This window comes from Dromaius novaehollandiae, chromosome 6 (assembly GCF_036370855.1).
Source record: "Dromaius novaehollandiae isolate bDroNov1 chromosome 6, bDroNov1.hap1, whole genome shotgun sequence".
NCBI classification, from domain to species: domain Eukaryota; kingdom Metazoa; phylum Chordata; class Aves; order Casuariiformes; family Dromaiidae; genus Dromaius; species Dromaius novaehollandiae.
In genome coordinates this window covers 32,689,297-32,709,860 of record NC_088103.1, presented here as the reverse complement: position 1 = coordinate 32,709,860, position 20,564 = coordinate 32,689,297, and the positions used below count along the sequence as shown (strand labels likewise).

At 44.0% G+C, this 20,564-nt stretch overlaps 1 protein-coding gene across 3 annotated transcripts in view; it reads right to left on the bottom strand.

The window, feature by feature from the left end:
* ARMH3 (armadillo like helical domain containing 3) overlaps positions 1 to 20,564 on the bottom strand; it is a 134,075-nt gene that overhangs the window by 25,901 nt on the left and 87,610 nt on the right. For 2 of the 3 annotated variants that reach the window (XM_064514129.1, XM_026102905.2), the window contains exon 24: positions 10,266 to 10,344. In XM_064514129.1, coding sequence (XP_064370199.1) covers positions 10,266 to 10,344 — 79 coding nt within the window. Of the gene's footprint in view, positions 1 to 10,265; positions 10,345 to 12,112; positions 12,295 to 20,564 lie in introns of those variants that run through there. The other variant, XR_010389741.1, reaches the window with a different exon arrangement.

The following is a 20,564-nucleotide window of genomic DNA, read 5'->3' as shown; positions in this document are numbered from 1 at the left end:
TTTCTAAACAGATGCCAGGATCAAACCAACTGAAGATTTCTCTTCAGCTATCCTAACCTGAATTCTTCCAAACACATCACAGAAAAAGGTCTCCCAGACATACATAAGCTCAGATCACACTGAGTTATGAGCTCTTGTATGAAAAGCATGCAGCTTCAATCCAGGTCTCACAGACCAGGGCATCCTCCTGCCTCCATCTTAAAACTCCATTTCACTCAACTCAGTTGAAGGATTTCTGGATGATGATGAGGGACCAGGCTATCCCTCAAATGGACAATGTACAGAGACAAGACCACAAATTTCTGGTTCACCCAGACAACCAACTTCCTAATGAGTGAATGGGACAGGAGTGGTCAGCAGTCCCAGGACAGCGACCAACTTCTTTATGCTGAGACTTCTGCTATGACATTAACTGCCTAGCCCTATTACTTACTAGTGTAGCATCACTGAGTCCTGCTCCTGAAACATCAACATACCAAATTATGACAGACCTTTTTTAGACTCAAGCAGTCCTGGACTATTATCCCTCTGAGCACTACTGAGAGTGGAAAGCTCAGCAAGAACTGGATGATGTGGGGAACTGTCATCAGCTGAAGATATTAAGTTTATATCATGTTAATATTCTCCTCTGCAAAAAGTGTGTCATATGCTCAGGTGTCTGCAAAGAAGGCTGAGATGAGGCATTACAGTAGCTTTATTTTTATTCTTCTGAGAAGGGGAGTTTAGCCCAGCAACAAACTTAAGTTTCCTTTCTATGAAAGTGACTTGTAGGTGGTACTGTAATTTAATAAGTCCATCATTTAAAATAGAAAAGCACGTCCTTATAGCTGAGGTGAGAACTAACAGTCTGTAGTGAGATGCTTCCATCAAATAGTTGGTTTTCAGCAGCATTAGCTACTCAGTAGAAAGTTTCCAGCAAAGAAAGTATTTACAAAGCAATCTGGATGCAGAAAACAATATATGGAAAGGAAATCAAAGTTCCAGCATGATTACCTTGGCTCCTTCGCAAATCTATACTTCTGCTTCCTTCAGCTGGAATTCTCCACCTGTCCTGCTGCTTCAACATACTAAACAAAAAGAGCACTTACTGCAAAAAAAGAGGCCTAAAAAAGTCTACAGTGTAACTCACGACTACTTACTTTAAGTGAGATGGAAAAAACTACAGACACAGTCAGGCAAAGCTCTATCTAGATCCAGGTTGTGTTACATCCTTCATTGTTACTACTTCATTGATAAACCTCAGGGTGAGAATGATGACTAACATCTTGTGCAGGTTAGATGTCTGACTCCAGCAAACTACCAGTATGATATGGTTGAGCAAAGGCAGGTATCTAGGTTTGGGGAGAGGTGTGTGTGGTTTCCAGCCTAGGAGTCGAATGAAAAGGGAGACCTGGTCACTAGCTAACTGAACACGGCCTCCCTCCAAACACTCAGAAGGATCTCCCCTCCAAACACTCAGAAGGAAAATTGCTGACAGAATGACAGAAATCTGAGGGTAGGCTCTGTGTCACCTCCATATTCACGTAATGATTGCTTTGGGCTGGCTTCAGAACATTAATTTTGACAGAAATAGGAGAAGGCAGCAAAGGACAACCCAATATCTAAGTGAAAAGATTGGCATCTTACTTGCAGGAGAAGCAACGGTTTGATATCTTGGGTACTTGCTTCACAGATGTTACTGAAGAAATATAACCAGTAGGGAGTTGATAGCAGTTCCCAGAGAAACTAGTTCATGCAGTATTACCATGATATCATTATTTCTGGCTTAGCACTGTGCTAAACATGCTCACATGGCTCCAATGCAGCTCGGACCATGGGCAGAGCGGGCTCACTTCTGTCTGCAGAAGATTGTGCAGACCCTTCCAGAGTCAGCATAGCACCTGCCAGCCAAAAAAAGTTAGCTAGCCTTGTGATGCCAGACATCCTCCCTGCTCCCAGATGCTAAGTCTCATTGCCAGAAAGGTGTCCTTCTCCGAGTCGCATGTAATTGCAAGCCACATGTCAGAGATCTGATTGGTCCCATACTTACTGTCCTCCTTCCAGAGGTCATTCTAGAGTAACTTGTGCTTTCATAGAAGAGAAAAGCTTTCTAGTTTACAACTACCACTGATGTAACTGTGACACAATGGTAAACAGTAATGTGAGTGGTGGTTGCTGGGCTGCATCAAATTATTTTGAAAATCCTACATACTCAGACAGTGAGCTAGCCTGCTTCTTCAGCTTCTCATCTGAGACTCTGGAATATACTTCACCCTGTTAGCAACTCTTGCTCTGAAGCAGTTACTGATGGAGAACTTAAATCTGTGGTCTGGGAAAATGAAAGAAAAGTTCTTACAAACAGGTGTTCAGGTAAATGCAAAAACAAGGCTAAGAATTAATATCCTTGCACAGGACAGCTCTCACATCAGCTCTGAGGTAGATGTTGCTGCTGAACCAGCACATGTGTTAGCAATACTTACCTTCCCAGGATCTTATTAGTGCCTTAACTAAGGCATAAGGAAATCCAAGAGCCCCTCTGACTAAAGCAGAAGAATGGACTTATAGTGCCTGGCACTTGGCCAATGCAGCACCTTCTTCCCCACTTCCATCTCTAGGCATTCTCCTTCTTGCTTTCTTTGAATGACACCCATTAGCTCCTGAGCATTCCTGCTGCCTGCCTCAGACCTCCCATGAAGATAGGAAGAGGGAGGCACAGAGATGCCTCTTTCTCCTCTTAAAATATTTGCCTCTGAGCTCCCTGCTGTGGACAAGAAATTTAAACCTGTTGTCTTAACACCCAAACACCAAACGTTAAAGAGTCAAAAAAAACAACCCCCCCCCCCAAAAAAAAAAAACCAACAAAAAAACACACACACACACACACACACACACACAAATCTTCCAGCTGAGCAGAGCTCTGTTCAGGTGCAGCACCTTTTGGCTCAGCAGCATTTACTCTCCTGCTCTGGGAGACATGGAGACCACAAAGCACAATTTGCTTCACACTTTGAAATAATGACAAATTGGGTCATCGCTACTTCTGGGAAACTGCTGCAGCTCCAGCTAGAGGATCCAGAGCAGGAAGGCAGAAAACAATCAGTCTGTTATAGCAATTTACTACCAGCAAGGAGGGACACTGGCAATCTCTGAAGGCAGGAGGTTTCTCCAAAAGAAGCCCCAGACTGAGTATGGCTGCCCATTCCCTTTTGCACAAGAAGCTGACTCCAGGAAAGGTTAGTCACAGCCACATAACCATCTATAACTAGCACAGCATGTTATAGCCTGTCTCCTTTTAAGAATCCCAAGCAGAGATGAGGTGACTAAGTATAAGAAAGCTTAGGCTGGAATTCAAGGCTACTGTAACAAAGCACAGTGCTATAAATCCAGTTTTACAAAGAATGATAAAAAAGAAGTTTGCATGTATCTGCAATCATGCATCTGTATTATGCACCTAGCAGCAGCTGCTGCCTGTTGTTCCCCAAATTTCACAAGGGATTTAATAAAAAACCCTCAATCCGAAGTTTTACAAAATGCAAATTGAATCGTGCATTCGCACAAGCCAGCTGTTGACAGCTCCTCCTTTAATCGCAGATGTGGAAATTTGTAATTTAATCTTTATAAATACAGACTGTTTTGATCATGCTGTTGCAATCCTCTGTGGAGCTCTCTGCCCTGTACAGGCGCTTAGTGGTGACGGCAATCTGTAACACTGCTTTGCACTTACACTGCAGCCTTCCTCATCAGATCACACAGTGCTTCTCAGACACTGCTTACCTCCCCAAGGGCTCCACCTTAGCAGCCCTCCGGCACAGGAGGACACAGGGCTCGAGATTTGCTTAAGGCAGCACCGTGACCGCTAGGGAGGAGTTCATGACCCCAGCCTGCAGCACCTTCCTCTACCTACCTACAGCCCTTTTTCCAGGCTACGAATATAAACAGTAACAAATATAAAACTACCAGGCATCTGTTTTCTTTCTAGCAGGAACCATTTTCTGAAATACACTCACCTGGAGCACAGGATGAACACTGGAACTAGAGCAACAGCTTGTCTCCACAGTATGGACCGGGAGCTTATCACCAAGTTACACCTATGGCTCTTGCTCAGCACACACTCTGTTTTGATTCAGGTTAAGCTTATAACTCATATTCCCTAGTCTTGCCTCAGTAGCCCCAGCACAAAAAAATAACTAGCCCCAGAAGACTTTACTCTATTGCAATTAATAGTGAGTAACAGCTTAGGAAGGCAGCTGTTCTAAATCAAGTCCCCAGGCCACTGGTCACCTGGACTACAACAGTTTTCAGGCCTTTATCAATGCCTGTGGTACTCTGCTTGTGAGAGCCAGGCAAGTATATGAAAACAAGCCATGAGAATTGAAGGCAAGCCTTGCTTTGAAGTTTAATGGACTTATTCTGTTATCAGTTTGTATCTTTGAAGCAGTCTAATCTGCCCATGAGGACAGCTCAGAGAAGTCTTAAGAAATGAGACATGCCTAAGCATTTACAATGTGCAAAGGGCAGAAAGACTCCTCTGCTCCAGCAACAGTCAAGGTGATCCAGGGTCATGCTGCCTATCATATAGAGGCACACAGTGGCTATGGCCACTAACTGTAGTGGGCAGGATGCTGCGACACATTTGTGCTGAGCCAGAAAGAAAAGAGAACTGTAGAGTTTCCTCACATTTCTTAGTCGAGATTTCTGGGAGTGAATTAGGAATAGGGCTACATCTCCCCAGCAGTAGGTGTTTTCAAAACAAAGCCCTTCTTTTGATCCTCTGAGGGCTTACTACACATTGCATCCCTACTCTAATGACACATACTTTATTCTGCATATTAGTAAAGACTTCACAGCAAAGTCACTGCTCCAAAGCTCACCTCCAGCTTCAAGGCTCCTTGTAGTAAAGCTCATCAGTCCTTGAACTCTCTTCAGACCCATTCACCCTGCCACACTGCATAAATCAGTCCAAGACATTAGTAAGCTATGGAGATATTTCTCTTGTAAACCAAAAAAGGAGGGAGATATTTAAACCAGAGAACCCTCATTAGCTAGGCAAACTAGCAGGATGTCTTCAGGAGACAGCCCAACTATATAGACCCCTATAAACCAGGGATTCAAATCTCAACTAGTGCAGCTCGGTTCTTCCTGTTTGAACAATACTTTCTTGTTTCAAGTCATTTATGAGTAGGTGTCTGTAATGAGATCACGAAACCCAACATTCCTGCTAATTTGCAAAGACGCAAAGATTTAAAATTAGGGCTTTGCCTTGGTGTCCCCTTAACTGGAGTTTCATATTCCTACTGCTGTGTGGAATATTGCACTAGCAAGCTTGATACTTTCTACCCCAAAGCCCACTGCATTTCAGAAGTGAAGTAGCATTACGTCCAAACCGTTTTAAATTATTTCTGGAGCCCTTACAAAATGCTGTACTAATGTAAGAGATTAGGAGGAATTATTATAGTAGTACTTAGCACTGATGGTACTCAGCATTTTAAAAGCAACAGTCAATCACACACATGCCAACAGGCTTTTAACTCTTAACACCACTGCCAGTAGTGCTAAAAAAGGACAAAGCATTTTGTAACTGCTAGTGGCTTTGCTGACAGTTATGGAAACCAGGACAAGTTGAATAAACCATGACAGCTGTGGTTCACAGAATTAGAATAGTTCAGGGCATCTAAAACCTACTGCACAGTTTTGTGACTTTCTGTGCAAGTCACTGGTGGAAGCTCCCTGAGCTGCACTTTGCATTAGCCCCTCAAAGACCCACCTGGTGACAGAAGGCCATGCGGCACTGCAGAAAAGTGCGTTCAACACTTGGAGTATGATACGAGCTCAACCAAAGCAAGACAGCCTTCTGAGACTGCCTGATCAAAACTGGATTGCAGCTACCTGAGTTCTAAAGGTTTTACAGTGTGAAACAAGCCATGTGGTGCACACATCTGTCATAACTTCAAGAGCAATACAGTTGTTCCATTCTTCCACCGCAACCTGTTCTGGCTCCTAGCACTTTTTGTCTGCAGTTACCAGACTAATACAGACAGCACAGGCATTCACAAATCTTCCACACAGAACTTTGTAACACCCCCAAACCCGAGGTTCCTAGTCTCTCTGCAGTGGCTGTGAAGAAAGAGACTATCAGCAAAGCACGTAAGCGTTTCTGACTAGCATCAGTCCCACGTGTCTGCCATCTCAATTAGATACATCTGAAGACCCTTGTAGAGGAGATGATACAGAAAACAAGTGCCAAGGAGAAAATGAGACCTTAGTGAGTAATTTCCCTATGTAATTCTCCAGCAAATTGGCACAAGACTTGCTTGGCATACAAGGCGCCGCAGGACATTCCTGCTGTGAGGAGATTTCACCACAGAAGTATTGCATTCCCCTCACTTTAGCCTCTCTAGAATAGTTGTGTAACACCACCATCAGGCAGAGAGCTGCCTTCTTGCACACAGTTCTTCTTTCACATCCAGAAGAAAAGGCAGATGTGAGACCCCATCCAGATCACTCATGTCCTGTGTCATCAGCTCTTCCGTCTGTCTGTATCTGCTCTTCTGGAGCAACTCCTGTGTTGCTGTTTTCTTGCCACCTTGACCCCTGTTTTCTCTAACTGCTTCTGCTGTTGGGAGCTTCTCAAATCAGATAGCACAGAGAAAGTCTACTGCTCTTATGTATTAAAAAGTATAAGGCAGTCCAGTCATCTGGAGAGCATAGATAAGCCTGGAAATTCATTTTACGTAAGGCTATTCTGCCTTTTGACTTGGGAATGGACTCAAACATCTTTTGAAGACTTGGGAATGATGACTTGCGTGGGAGAGCTAAAACTACATGGCAGTTAACGGCCAACATTATCTCTTTGACAGCGCAGCATCTTTCAATTCCTGGCAGGACATGTGAGCAGGAGCTACAAGTCTTGACAGGGAGAATGCCATATAAACACAAATTAACTCCAAAGCCAGATTTAACCAATTAGCAAATGAAGGGAACAGGCCAATAAAATATCTTTGACTAAAAGACACATTGTCCGCTTTGTGGTGAAGGACCTACAGCAAGCTCAAAATAACTAAAAACTGGGAAGGATTATCAGTTTACTTTGGCAAACAGACTCTGCAGAGTAGCACTGAGAAGGATCACAGAGTGTTTATAGACTGAGAAGGCTCATAGTCCATAGTCAATATCCTGGCATCTGCTTGAGCCTGGGATCTCCCATTCACTTCCAGGATGCTTTCAAAATGGAGCACTTACATGCTGTTGCCATCCCATGAAGAATGCCTGATGGGAAAAATAGTAGTGCTGGACCTATAGCATAACCAGGGCATGAAAGAAAGGCCTTCTCTCCGGTACTTCTGATCTGAACACTGGATAAATCACACAACAGTCGACAAAGCAGTACCACAAACCCTTATGAATAAACCAGCCTAGAGCACAGGTCTGTATATTAAAACTACCATTCCTGGAGATCTTTAGGACTGAAGATGTGCAATGGTAGCAGCTCATTAAAAACCTCTACTTAAAACAGTCCCATGTTCACCATTTTCATGGGCCTATGAATCCCCTCAGCATGTAATAATGTTAACATTAATGCTTGTAAGTAAGAAAGGAGAAAATACTTAAATGACAGATTGAGAATAGTAACAAATGGACATCAGTGATTAACAAGGTTATAAAGCTTTCAATAGGATTAGGAAAGAACAAGACAGAGCAAAACTTATCTCAGCCGATTACTTAGTTACTTTTAATGATATTAAAAATAAATACAAAAATTAAAATTAATCCAATACATGTGCAGGGTGCTGGAACAGTCAGGGAGCAGCACAGCAAATTTCACCCAAGCTGAAGTAAAAATCCAAACTAAGTAGGTTCAAGTGAAGCAGAAGAAACTCAGAGCAATTGGAAAATCCCCCTTAGATATAACTATGTCAAAGTCATGCCTGATTAATGGGGGATGCTCAGGTATCACAGAGAGTATGAGCAGCCATATGAGAATCCAGCCACAGACTAGTTTCTGGGAAGGAATGTTTCTTTTAAAACAAACAAACAAACAAAAAAAACCCACCACACACCACAGTTTGGTCCTCATTATTATAAAAACAAATCCTCCCAAAGAAAGAAGTACCAGTCTCCCGAAACTGCTGAAATTACAGCTCATAGGAGAGAATGACCAGTCCCAAATGTAACATCTGTATGTTCACACAAAAGTTCAATAATTACATTTTAAGTGTCAGCATAAAAAGCTTCAGGGCAGTACAATTCAGAAAACAGGACAGAAAAGGAGGATGGATTTTGTGTAGCAAACATCATTTGTGGAAAAAAGAGGGAAGGAGAATTAAGTGAGCATAGTGAGCATGCATGCAGAGACAAAAGACAGAGCTAGAAGGAAAAAAAGGACAGACAGACTATAGTGGCCAAAAGGCAAGATTGATCCCCACGTGTTGGATAGCTAACAGAATGAAACAACAAACTCAGTTATCCCACAAAAGCTAGATCCTGGCCTTGATCTCAGCCATCTACTACCATCTATCACCTACCTACCACATGGGATGGCCACTGATGGAGGGGAAACTGTGGTCCAAACACAGACCTGAGCTTACTGGCTAATTAGAAGTGGAAGCAAGTCTCCTCCTTGTGCAGTAAATTGCAGAAAGTCGACTAAACACCCTCACTGAGGCCACACAGTCTCTCACTACAGCAACATCTCCATCATTCCTCTACAGTTCACCAGGCCTTATTGTTTAGCTGTGTTTGATGTCCTCCCTACACTGGGAGAAAGCATGAAGGAGAGGAAAAGAAGAGAAATCTGTCTTTCAACTTCCTAATCATCTTCCTCAAAATGCTCCATGCATCAACACTGATTTTATTATCTGCCTGCTGCTTGAGATTTTATTTAAAGAATAGCACACGAGAAGAAAGGATTCAATCTGACCTCCCTGAACTGCTGCTGGGGGATGAATACTACACAGAGCTGACAGTAAAAAGCACCTTTCCTTTCTCAGACTAACCTAAACACTATGCAAAAGTCTCCCCTATCCAAGCTCCCATTTTAAATTGCACTATCAAAGGCTTTTCTTCTTTAGGGGTCTGGGTTGATGCAATCACTATATCATCAATGAATGAGGATTTATAACATGAACCATCACAGAGCATAACTGTGGGTACAGTGACTCTCAGAGGCAGAACAATACATAAAAATTGAGTAAATTAAACCAGTGTTCTTCCAGCTGGCTCTACCAAGAAGAGAATAAAAAGTTGCAAGAGCCACATCTCTTCTCTGCATTAGTAGAGCATTCAGACTGAGGCTTTGGGGTGTTACCCAAACACTTGAGTACAGATCAAGTACAATAACACATGAAGAGGTTAGTGGGAAGCAAGGGAGGGCATCAAGTAATGAGAGAAATGAACTATAGAGAAAGATGTGGTCAGGACTTTTTAAACAGACAGAAGCATGAGTCCTATCCGTGAGCAAGCCAAGGCGACTTAGGTGTCTGTCCCATATGGTGTACCCAATTTCTGCTCTGGAAGGTCCAGAGATGCTGACTCAGCTGTGTCTGGGAGGTTTCCCCCAACTTGCATGGCAGTTCTGTATTTTGTCCACCACAGGCTCCTGCAGGGTCATTCACCTTTCCAAGAGTGATTAACATACAACCTGAATATTGTATTTTGGGAAGCAGGTCATCTGTTCCCTTCCTGAGACCATGCTCAGGAGCCTCCTTTCAAGAAGCCATATTTACACATTTATGCAATACAAGCGGGGCATGAAGAGAGGAAATCAAGCCAAATTAATGAAGAGAAACAGGCTAACCCTACCACCCTCTTTATTAGAGCCTTCTCTTTTCAAAATCTGTCTAAAACAGCTGTTCAGGACACTGAATTCAATTACCCTAGAAAATTTCTACCAACCATTTGCCCAATATCACAGCAAATCAAGCTAGGTTTAACATTTCTCTGACAAGTAAGCTTACTGCCAAGAACTTCCTATCCCTGTCTAAACACTAGCATTCTCAGGGTCCCTAACCACATTTGCTGACAATGCTACATCTTCCACCCGCCCCCATCATCCTCACCGTTTCCTCTGCATTTGCTGGACCAAGATGCCTGCATGCAATGGTAAAACTGGCTAAGGCAAGCCTTCGTTCTCCTCCTTTCATCCACACCTGAGCAAGGAGTAAGAGAGTCCCACCTTCATCCCTCAAACGTACGCAGCATCACCAGCCCCAATGAGCAAAAGGTGCTCTAATATGCCTATATTCCCAGCTCACAATGGAGAAAAAAAATTCACCACACATCTGGCTTACCTGATCCTCAGAGAGCTGTGATATGTGATTCACTGCAGCATAAGACTCTATCTTCGGGTTGAAGTGATTGATGATGGCTCTGAAACAAAGAAATTTTCACAGGTCTCAGGAACAGCTTATGGATGCAGCAGAAATTCCTCACCCACCTGAGCCAGTGCACATGGAGCCACAGTCCTCCAAGAAGTACTTCCTCCCTCTATGGACTACATTGCTTGTTCTGCCAAAGGCAACCTCCCTGCTGAGAGGCCTGTGCTGATTCAGTCACATGCTCATTGGAAACTGCAAACACAGGCGCTGCCCTAAGTGTGGGTGTATTTGTCACAGCAGATATGGGGCTGGGCTCGTGGCTGTGCCAGAGGGGTTACTGTCATGCTGGGAACAGGCTGCAAATTGCTCAGTGTTGTACCAGAGACACAGTGAACCTGGAGATCCCAGCCAGATCCCACTCAAAAAGTGCATCTCTTGATTCCTTCTGAAACTAGTCCTGCATGATACTTTGCCCTAGGTGACTTTGCCGCCTGCTGTATAGAACCTGATGGTTTATTCATGTTGATCTCCAGTCTGGTTTGAAATTTTGTAGTCAGCTCTTACCTGTGGTGATCGATCATTTCAGCCACTACTTTAGCTTATTCCATAATGGCTTTAGCCCTCAGCTGCATTTAGGTCATTAGAGATAATGAATGAACTTACACTGTGTCCCAAACACAGCAGTAGGAACACTGATCAGCCCTACTTCTCTGCTGCATTTCTCTCACTGACTGCACCAGCATACTTCCCTTCCCTTCTAGCAGGATCAAGACACATGTCAGGGAAATTCAAAATGCAAACTAAAATTAAAAAAAAAAATTAAAAAAAAAAATCAAACTTCTGCTGGAATATTTCCTCAACCTCTACTCTGCTCTTCAGGAGCAGTTGAGAAGACAAATGGCAAGATAGCAAAGTCTCCTCAGGCTAGATTTTGCTGCTGGCCTACTTGGAATGGTACTCGTGGGACCCACTGCCGAGGCAAGGGCTCACGATGAGAAGAGCCCGTGTCAGTGCTCGGCACAGATGTGCACTGATGGATGCCTGGAGAATGCTTGCCTGGCCAAATTACACCACAGCAACAGCCAGGGCTTTCACTCCCATATTCATCACCATGAAAATTCACTCCAGCTCCCGTGGATGCACTCTAATGGGTTCCTTCCTCCCACACCTCTCTCTGCCAGGAGGGCTTTCTGCTACTTTCTCAAGACCTCATCAGAGCTAAAAGAAGTTAGCTGAGTTCAGAAGCAAGTGATGTTCAACGATGCCAATCTGAGTTGGTGGAAAGAGAACCCAACTGGAAGCATCCTTAATTCTTTAAATATACAGATAAACAAAGAGGGGGGGGGAGTACACACACAGGACGGGGGGGAGAGTAAAAAACCCAAGAGACCAGTAAGAATCTGCAGATTCATTGCAACATTTCCAGCTGCACTTTGTCAACATAACAGATCCAGTCCATACGTAAGGCAGTCACTCCAGCGGTTACTCCTACAGCATCAGTATGTACTTAGCCCAGGGGGAGCCTCCGCAGTCTCGCCTGCCTTGACAGTAACACAAATTCAGCAAGGCCCCTGCCAGCCTTTCATACCCCTCCTCCCCCTGGCGAAGAGCGAGGCAGCAGGTTGAGACATGCCCAGACTCTTCCCATTTCGTTTCGACAAGGGAAGCAGCTCTTGTGAGTCACTATCACACTCCCCATTACCCAGCCTCTCCAGCACTCTGGCTTTCAAGTTGCGTGTTTCATGCCTGACTGGAGTCATATTTACACTCCTACAGGACACACTACAAGCTATTGAAAAAAAATGGGAACACAGACTTACAACAACTTAACTTCTGGCTTGACAGAAGGTTTGGCAGCTCGGTGGGGTTCAGTGCACTCACATGCTTCCAACATTTACCAGGGAACAGATTTAGCATTCATTTGTATCCACTGCTGTGAAGCGCTTCACATGGGCCGCCTGCTCAGAAGTCCCTGCTCAGATTTGAGCTAGTGGAGCGGCACCTGCAATCACAGCTGGGATTCACCCAGGGAAAGCAAACCAGCAACCAGCTGCCACTGCAGTAAGCAGCAAAAGACATTTAAGAGGAGAAAAATTTTGCATCTCCTTCCTCGTTCCCCTAAAGGCAAATGGACAACTCCGCCATGACAACAGGAGGAAGTCCAACAGTTCCATTTGTTTTAAGAGAGCTCTTTCCACTATGAAGAATTCTTTCCCAACCTGATTTTCTGCAGAACTGCTTTCCTGAATCTACAGGCAGCCTGGGGAAGAGGAGCATGAAAAGCTTGGATTCAATCCTGGCTCTGCACAGCCAGGTTCTTACTGCCCAGCACACACTGTCAAGGCCAGGCTCTGCGAGTGGTACAGCTCCTTCCCACATATCTGCAACAAGAAATTCCATCGTTATCCAGCCTAAGCTGTTGAGCAGTAACAGAGCCTTTCTGCATAAACTACTCTGTTATGCCTTTGCTATTGCTCCATCTTTGGAAATCCATGCTGTCCCTGGGGCATACTTTTAGGCAACTGGCCTCCTGGGCTACTGAATAACAGCTGGAATTTCACTTTGCAGAGCTGCCACTCCACAGGCAGCTGTTCCTAGAGACAACAGGGGACAGTAGCTTTTAAGCACAGTCTCCCCCTTATGGGCAATAGAACAGCAACTCTGCCATCACTAGTTCACGACACCAGCATGCCACAGCTGAGCCTTGGCAATGTTTTATTTTTACACTGTGATTGCCTTTATTACTGGGATATCAGCCAGTACACAGTACCTTTGGGGAGGAGGGAAGGAATGGTTAAAGCTCTTACAAAGGATTTCTGATCAGCTGTGCTCTGAGATCTCTGTATCATAAGAAAATAAAATAAGAAAGAACCCCCTTGTGTTTGATATTCAAATATGCTGAAGAAGATGCCAGTGCTTCATGAACAGCAAAGAAATGGTAAAGTATCAACCAAAACACTTCAGCTCCCCAACCAGCCTTTGACAGCGTGCACACTTGCATACTTCCACACTGCATAGTCTCTTGGAGGGACTGGCTGCTATTTATCATACAAGCTTCAGAGTATTCTTGGGACACAGCCCTCTAGGGACCAGAAAACTCAGCAGCACTGGAGAGATGTCTCTTCTTTAACTACACTGTGTCCTCTGACAGATTTACAGTTCAGCAGCCAACTGGCAAGAAAGAAGGCTGTCCCTGGACAAGGGAAGGAAGCTTAACAGCAGAAGAAGGTGAAACAGTGGCCCAGGAATAAAAAAAAAAAAAAAAAAAAAAAAAAAATCATCTCCCGGGGGGTTTTCTTGTGGTTGATATTTAATGCTCCAAGGTAGACCACGAGTGAACTCCACATTCTTTATTCCTCGATCTCCCAGGGAGAACCATTTATACACTGGTAAATTTTCTGGGAACATGTCAGTGCTCCCAGAAAAGCAGACATTCACTCCTATCTTGCTCATGCAGCTCTTCAGAGAGCAAACTGCCTAGGTGCCATGCTGCTAGTGGGCACGTAAAGATTCTTATGAGCCTGTATTTCCTTCAGAATGAGCAGCCTAAGACACTTGAAACTAAGTATTTATTTCTTTGGGGCAGAAGGGAACGATTGCAGGAAAAGTATAGAATGTTCCTCCCCGATTTAGGAGCCTAAGCACCAACAAATCATATATTTGTACTAGCAATATTAACCATGTTATTAGTCCAATAAAAGCAGGAGGTCCCACTGCAGTTAGGTGCAGAGTGGCAGGTAGTACCTGTCCCAGGGAGTTAATGATCTCAATGCAAGAGAAGTGAACAAAATGCAAACGGTGTGGTGGCAACAGAAAACATAATGGTGCTGTGTTTTTACTGAGGGGCATGACAGAGACTTCAGTTAGAGATAAACTAAAGGTAAAAAACACAGAAAAAGAATACTGATGGAAGGAGCACAGAAACAGAAAGAGGGACAGAGGGGCAGACAGGATTGAAAAAATGGAGGTGAGAAGACTGCAGGACAGAGATGATCAGAGCAACAGCAACCAATCACAAGGCAGTCTGTCCTCTGCAAACTGGAAAGCTCTGACTGGTAGAAGATTCCTAACTTTGGCTGCTCTCAAGGCTGCTACAACCGGCCAGTCTCAGACTGGCTCCCACTAGTAGTTTCTCCCTCAAAATTGTATGGGCTGGAAGGTGAGAAGTTGGGGAAATCACCATATTAGTCCTATTTTTTCCAAAATGGAGACATTCCCTGCTGCAGCTCTCAGCTGGAGATACGGTGAGAGAAGGTACATCTTCAGCCAAGCAGCATTCCCACTCCTCACCATCTTCACTCCCAACAGAGCCTGCTTCTACAGTGGCTGCAATAACTCTCCAGCCAGTAGGAAACACTTCAGAAATTGTTTCCATAACCTCATGCAGAACCGCCTGGTACAGCCCTTGACAAACAGAAGCAATGAGTGCTGCCCTTTAGAGAAGCTCAGGATAAAAACATTAAAAAACAGCTTCTGTAGATGCAGAGTCTGCTAGCAGGAAAGGGCTCCTGTGAAAACAGATATGGCATGTGTGGAGAGAAACAGTCTAATCGATTCCTCAATTTGATCTGCCACTAGTTGCAACAACACATGTGAGGAGTGAAGCGCACCAGCAACACCAAGCTATTGGTCTTTAACTCCAAGCATCTTCCATTCCGTGGGTACTCACTCCACGGTGGCAAAAAGCACAGCCTTCAGCACACAAGAAGCTGGTCTGGGTCCAGTGTGAAGGGAAAGCAAAATCACTATGCTCAGGCAGGCAGCACTTCTTCAGCATGTTTGCTTTGACCTCCAAACTCTCCCCATCAAACTATTGCAGATGAGCTGTCTAGTACCGACTCCTGCTTGATAGCAGGTACGTTCCTGGAGTCCCATAAGACAACGCTGTCCTCTTGTCCTGAGCAAAATTAAGCACTCTGGAAGTGCTGAAAGTAGGCTAAGGGAGGAACAGAAAGGTTGCGAAGCTTGTTACAGAGATGGGAATGCTGAGCTATCATTCACTCCAGGAACCTGGTCTTTGCACCTACTGTGCAGATCCAATACAGTGTCTGGCACAAAGCATTCTTATGCATAGCCAAACATTTCTTGCACAGCAAAAGCTGCACCACAAGCTTGCTTCCTTTCCTGGAAAAGGAACAAAACTCCTGCCAAAGCTTTAAGCTGGTATTTACCCCTTCGAGGCAGTCAGGGTGACTTTATGCTCACTACACATGTTCATTTTCTCAGCTGAACACTCATGTCAGCACAGCGCACTGGGCAGCAATGACTGCATCTCTACATGCACTGAGTAAAGAACACATGGCAGAGGAAGCCAGTTCACTCTACCTCTGCAATAAACTGTTTCCGAGAGGGACAAATACCTCCAAGTATGCACTAAGTTCACCGTGCCACAATGAGGGTTGGGAATGGGTAGAAGGAGGCAAGGGGACAGTTATCTTTTATCACACTTTACTTTATAAAGCTGCCTTATTATAAAAGGGAGACTTGAAAGGTAGTGCTTATTGTTGAGGAACAGGAACCAGGAAAACCTGTTCATCTCCAATCTGTCAGCTCCAAATCAGGCAGTTCCATGTTCCCCTCACATGCCTCAGTTTCCCCCTTTATAAGATAGGAATAACAACGAACACCTCCACAAAGTGTTTTAAATCAGTAAGGCGAAATGGGCTCAGAAGGTTTTATTACTATGTTGCGCACTGCTTGAGCTCAAGGCAGCAGGTAAGTTACACCTGAAACAGAGACCAACATGAACACAAACCACCTATTCTCCTCCCTCCTCCCTTTGTCTTGTCACAACCATGGTTGCTGGAGACCCGTGCAAAACTCCCAGCCACAAGCCTTCCTCCCTGCAGCAAGCTGCATCTCAGCAAGCTCACAAGCTGCTGTTTGGGGTAAGGATCCTGCCAGCATTGCTGTTACACACTCCCAGCACTCATGAAGGCAATAAAACCCCCATCTGTTCAGTGCCTGCAACAATTAGATTGAGTTACACTGTACGTACAGCCCCACCTGGCAGGAGGTGAGAGGGTTTAGATTATTTTAACACATGTCCAGGAGGCATCGCTGTAAAGCACACATACCGTCCATACCTAAGCTGTGTGCATCAATTAAGCCCAAGTAAACTCCCTGGAATGGTGCACTAAATTCTTCCATCTACTGTGGTTTAGCGCCAATCTTAAATTTCTTCTGCTCCTACACTTTAATGAGTACTGACATTAAGCTGAAAGTCCACAACTCACAGGGGGAGGCATCTTCCAGACACAATAATAAACTGCAGGGGAGAACTGAAGACAAAAGGATATTTTAGTCAAAAGCATTTGCTTTACAGCTTACAAGAAATGTCTGAGTCAGCACTGTTATAATTTCACAGGAGAAATAACCCCATTACACCTGTTCAATTCTGCCACATTGAAACCTATTGATTGCGAAGACAGGCACCATAGTACAGGGAGATACGTGGTATATTTATTTAATGAGGATGGGACAAAAGAGCGCATATGTGCCGACTGAGCTTCCAGCAGTTTTCCACGTCGCTCTGCCCAGCCCGACTCTGCCAAGGGAAGATGCAGAGGATGTGCTTTCTGACCCAACACGCAGCTCTCCGCAGTGCATCTTTCCACTTCACTGTTCTCTGGATACTAACCTGATATCTTCACAGCTTGCAGAACAAGGTAATTTTCTCTTACTACAGTTCATGTCCGTAGCTTTAAGCCAAGCAAACCAGATACCTCCATTCTCACACCTAAACCACTTCAGTTTGGGTTCTTGCCTAAGGAAGTCCTCACAGGTGAGCAGTTAACTCTTTCAGCATAGTTGCACTACCTCACTGGGGAGTACTACAGCATGATGAAACTCTGAATTTACCAACTTGCATATTTTCCACGCGGTCAATCCACTGCTGGAATTGTTCCTGCAAGACCCTCCCAGACACTCCAAAGCTCAAGTGTAGCCTAGCCACATTTTTGTTCCCTTCTCCCAGTAAGTAGGCATCAAAATTCTTAACTACACTTAATCACTGTATGAATGACAAAATGGAAAATATTATCCACAAGTTGGGAGCGACAATTTCAGTTGAAGCACAGGGCCCTAACCTGCTGGGTGTTTCCGCTTTCCTGATGATCTGTCATTGACTGTTCTTCTACAACAAAGCTATGACTTGTTGAGGAATAAATTTCTTGCCTCAATCATATGATTTATAAGAGAGATCACCAAAATAGAAGCCTCAAAAGAAAAGGCCCTCCTCAATTCCAGAGATGAGCAGTTAAAAATCATTATCTGTTCAACTCCAACTACAAACAGGATTGATGCTTTTTGACAGAACACAAAAACATCACAAATATAAAGCCTGTCCTCCAGTCTCGGGTGCTGGGTACTGAAGCACACGGCTCAGTTCTAGCACGTACAAGGTGTGAGAGCTGACCATGCCAGGGAGGATTCATAGGCCAGCGTGCGGGATGTCTAACCACTAACGGCAATGCCTAATCTTCCATAGCTGTTTTACCAGCTTTGACACTTCAACCAACTTCTAAAACAAGTTACTGTCCTAGGGCCCTGCCTACCTTAATATCTGCACAGACCTGTAACATATAATATTAATATGGAAGCATCTTTCTCCAGAGTCTAACCAACCTTTTGTGCCGCACATGTTTCAAAGTCCTCTTATCTCAGATATTTTCAGTTGTCTGGACAAAATTCTTCAGATGTACCAAACAAGCAGAAAATACAGTTCATGGACCCAACAGACCATGATTCTTTCGATACCTAAGCAGCCTTCAGTGCAAACAGCGTGATATGGTCAGCACTAGCAGTCAGGTGTTTTAGAGCAACGAAATGTGTCAAAAATACTGCCTGAACACCAAATAGAGTCTTTCAGCTACAATTACCCTTAACTCTCTCAAGTACAAGCCAGCCTGCTCTCAAAGACAAAGAATCAGGCCAAAAAAAACCCAGCTAGTCTGGGGTGGTGATGGTGGGAACACAAAACAAAACCAAGAAAAGACAAAACAGTATTCGCCAGTGGTTCCCCAGAAAGGTTTCCAGAGCCACCTTCTCTAGTTAGGACCAGAAGTAATGAACTTTTAGCAAATATTTATTCTTGGCAGCCACCAAGTGGGTCAGCATCTATCCATTGCTTCGTAATTGGAGTTACAGACTTACAGCCAAGCCTCCTGAAACAAAAGACATTGCAAAACCTCAAACAGGATCAAAACCTGAAATACTTTGAATTATTTTTTACGTCCATTAATACCTTAATTAGTCCTTTCATCACAGAATGCTTAAAATTAAGGAAAGCAGAGTGTTTAGCTTATTGGATGCTGCATTTAGCGCAGCATACCATATGGACTGCACACACCAGCTTCCAAACATGCAAAGCAAAGTGAAATCTTAAAAGTTTATATTCCATCCCTCTAGGCCCTTTTAAAGTTCTCTGAGATGGGCAGTCAGTACGGCTGCTAGTCTAATTAACTGCGCGAACACTTGCCATCAACCACGTATCATCTCGAAAGAGCAGAAATGAATCGTGTTACCCCATTCTGTCGGGTGCGAGCCTGCAGATACTGCCTGTGGCCCTGCGCATCCTGCTTGCAGACTGCGGCAGCAAGACAGAAATCTCTCTTTAGGTCACACACAGCCCTATTCTACTGCCTCACTGTAAAAACGGCGCCTGTGACAAAAGTCCCAGAGGGAAAGCAAGGCACTGAAGCCTCTGTGTTTGTCTGGATTGAGTGAATAAAAGGTTAGAACAACACAATCTAGTCATAAAATAGCTAGGACATCAAATCACATTAAGAGAGAGGGGGAAAGGAACATTGCCTAAGCAAGAATCAACTACAGTCCAACCTACTTCACAAGGGAAATGAAGCCGAGTCCCACAATGAAATTTAATTAACTTAATAATTACACCGAGTGTCAGCTATGGCTGTATCTGCACAGCCACATAAATCTAAGAGGGGTTCACAATCTTATAACCTTTCAGACACTACTTGCTACCACAAAGAGTGAAATCTGTTATTTACAGAGCAATACTCTGAAAATACAAGATGCTGCAAACCTCGCAGTATTTTCTCATCAGACAGGTGCAAACAGAAATCACATTTGCTAAGAAATGTTTGATGGATCCAGCTAAGCAATGCCATGCCTGGGTAAAATCCTGGACCAGGACTAGAACACAGACCCTGATGACAAGCCCACAGAGTGAATACAAAGTCCTCAATAAAGATGTCATCGCACATCACTTGGGACAGGGGAGAGTTGATTTTCAGAGCCAAGGAAAGCTGTAGAGCCAAACACAGTTAAACGAATGTTACTCTTTCATTATGACAGTTATTTCATGTCTGAAAGCCTGAAAGATCCATAATTGACTAGGATTCTGGTTTTCTGAGACAAGGTATCTGGCTTATGGACCAGTGGAGAGTTTCAACTCACAGATATGCAACTCCCTTGCTGTAAGTATTTCACATGCACCCAGCTTCTTTCTATTTAGTTCCCCTAACTAGATCTGCTTCCCTGAAAGACAATCTCCCTCCATCCTTATCTCTGTTGATCTCATAAATCTACTCTCAATATCTAAGAGGTAATGATCAGAAGCAAGTGATTTACTGCAGTTGAACAAGTCATCAGCTGAGTTACTGACCACAGATGGACATTAAATCCATTCCAACTGCAAAATAAATGCAGCACCTTAAGCTAGCCTGGTCACACACTCATGGTTCGCTTGGCAACAACGAGGACAAAAAGAGAGCACGCGGGCAATTCATCACGGCCCAACTGACAAGGGGAACTTGTTAAGTCACCTGCCTACACCAAGGCTTTTCAGAATCGCTTCGATCGTTCTTTTCCTATATTGCACACCCTAATGCTGCCCCAAGCTTCGATCAGATGTTGACAAAAACATTCAGCTGAATTAGCAGCTGAAGGACAAAGCTAGCAGGCTTTGGCAGCAGACTTTCCCACGTTACATAATGGACGAGAAAATTGTTTTCAAGTACTCACATTCTCCTCTCACCCACATATAGATATGCACATACATGCACACACACACCTGTGCTCACTTCTCCCTAAAGAGCTTTGGTTTTGTATTTGATACCTTTATTTATTTTTTCTGCTCTGTCACTGAAGGCAAGGCTAGTGAAGTGCATTTTCTATTTAGAAAGTGAAGTGTTTGACATGGGTCTCCAATCCAAGAAACAATGGAGCACCAAATGTTTTGAAGTTAATTGTTGACTTCTTCCTATCCTGCAAGTCAAAGAAAAAGCACCTCTTCTACAGTATTAT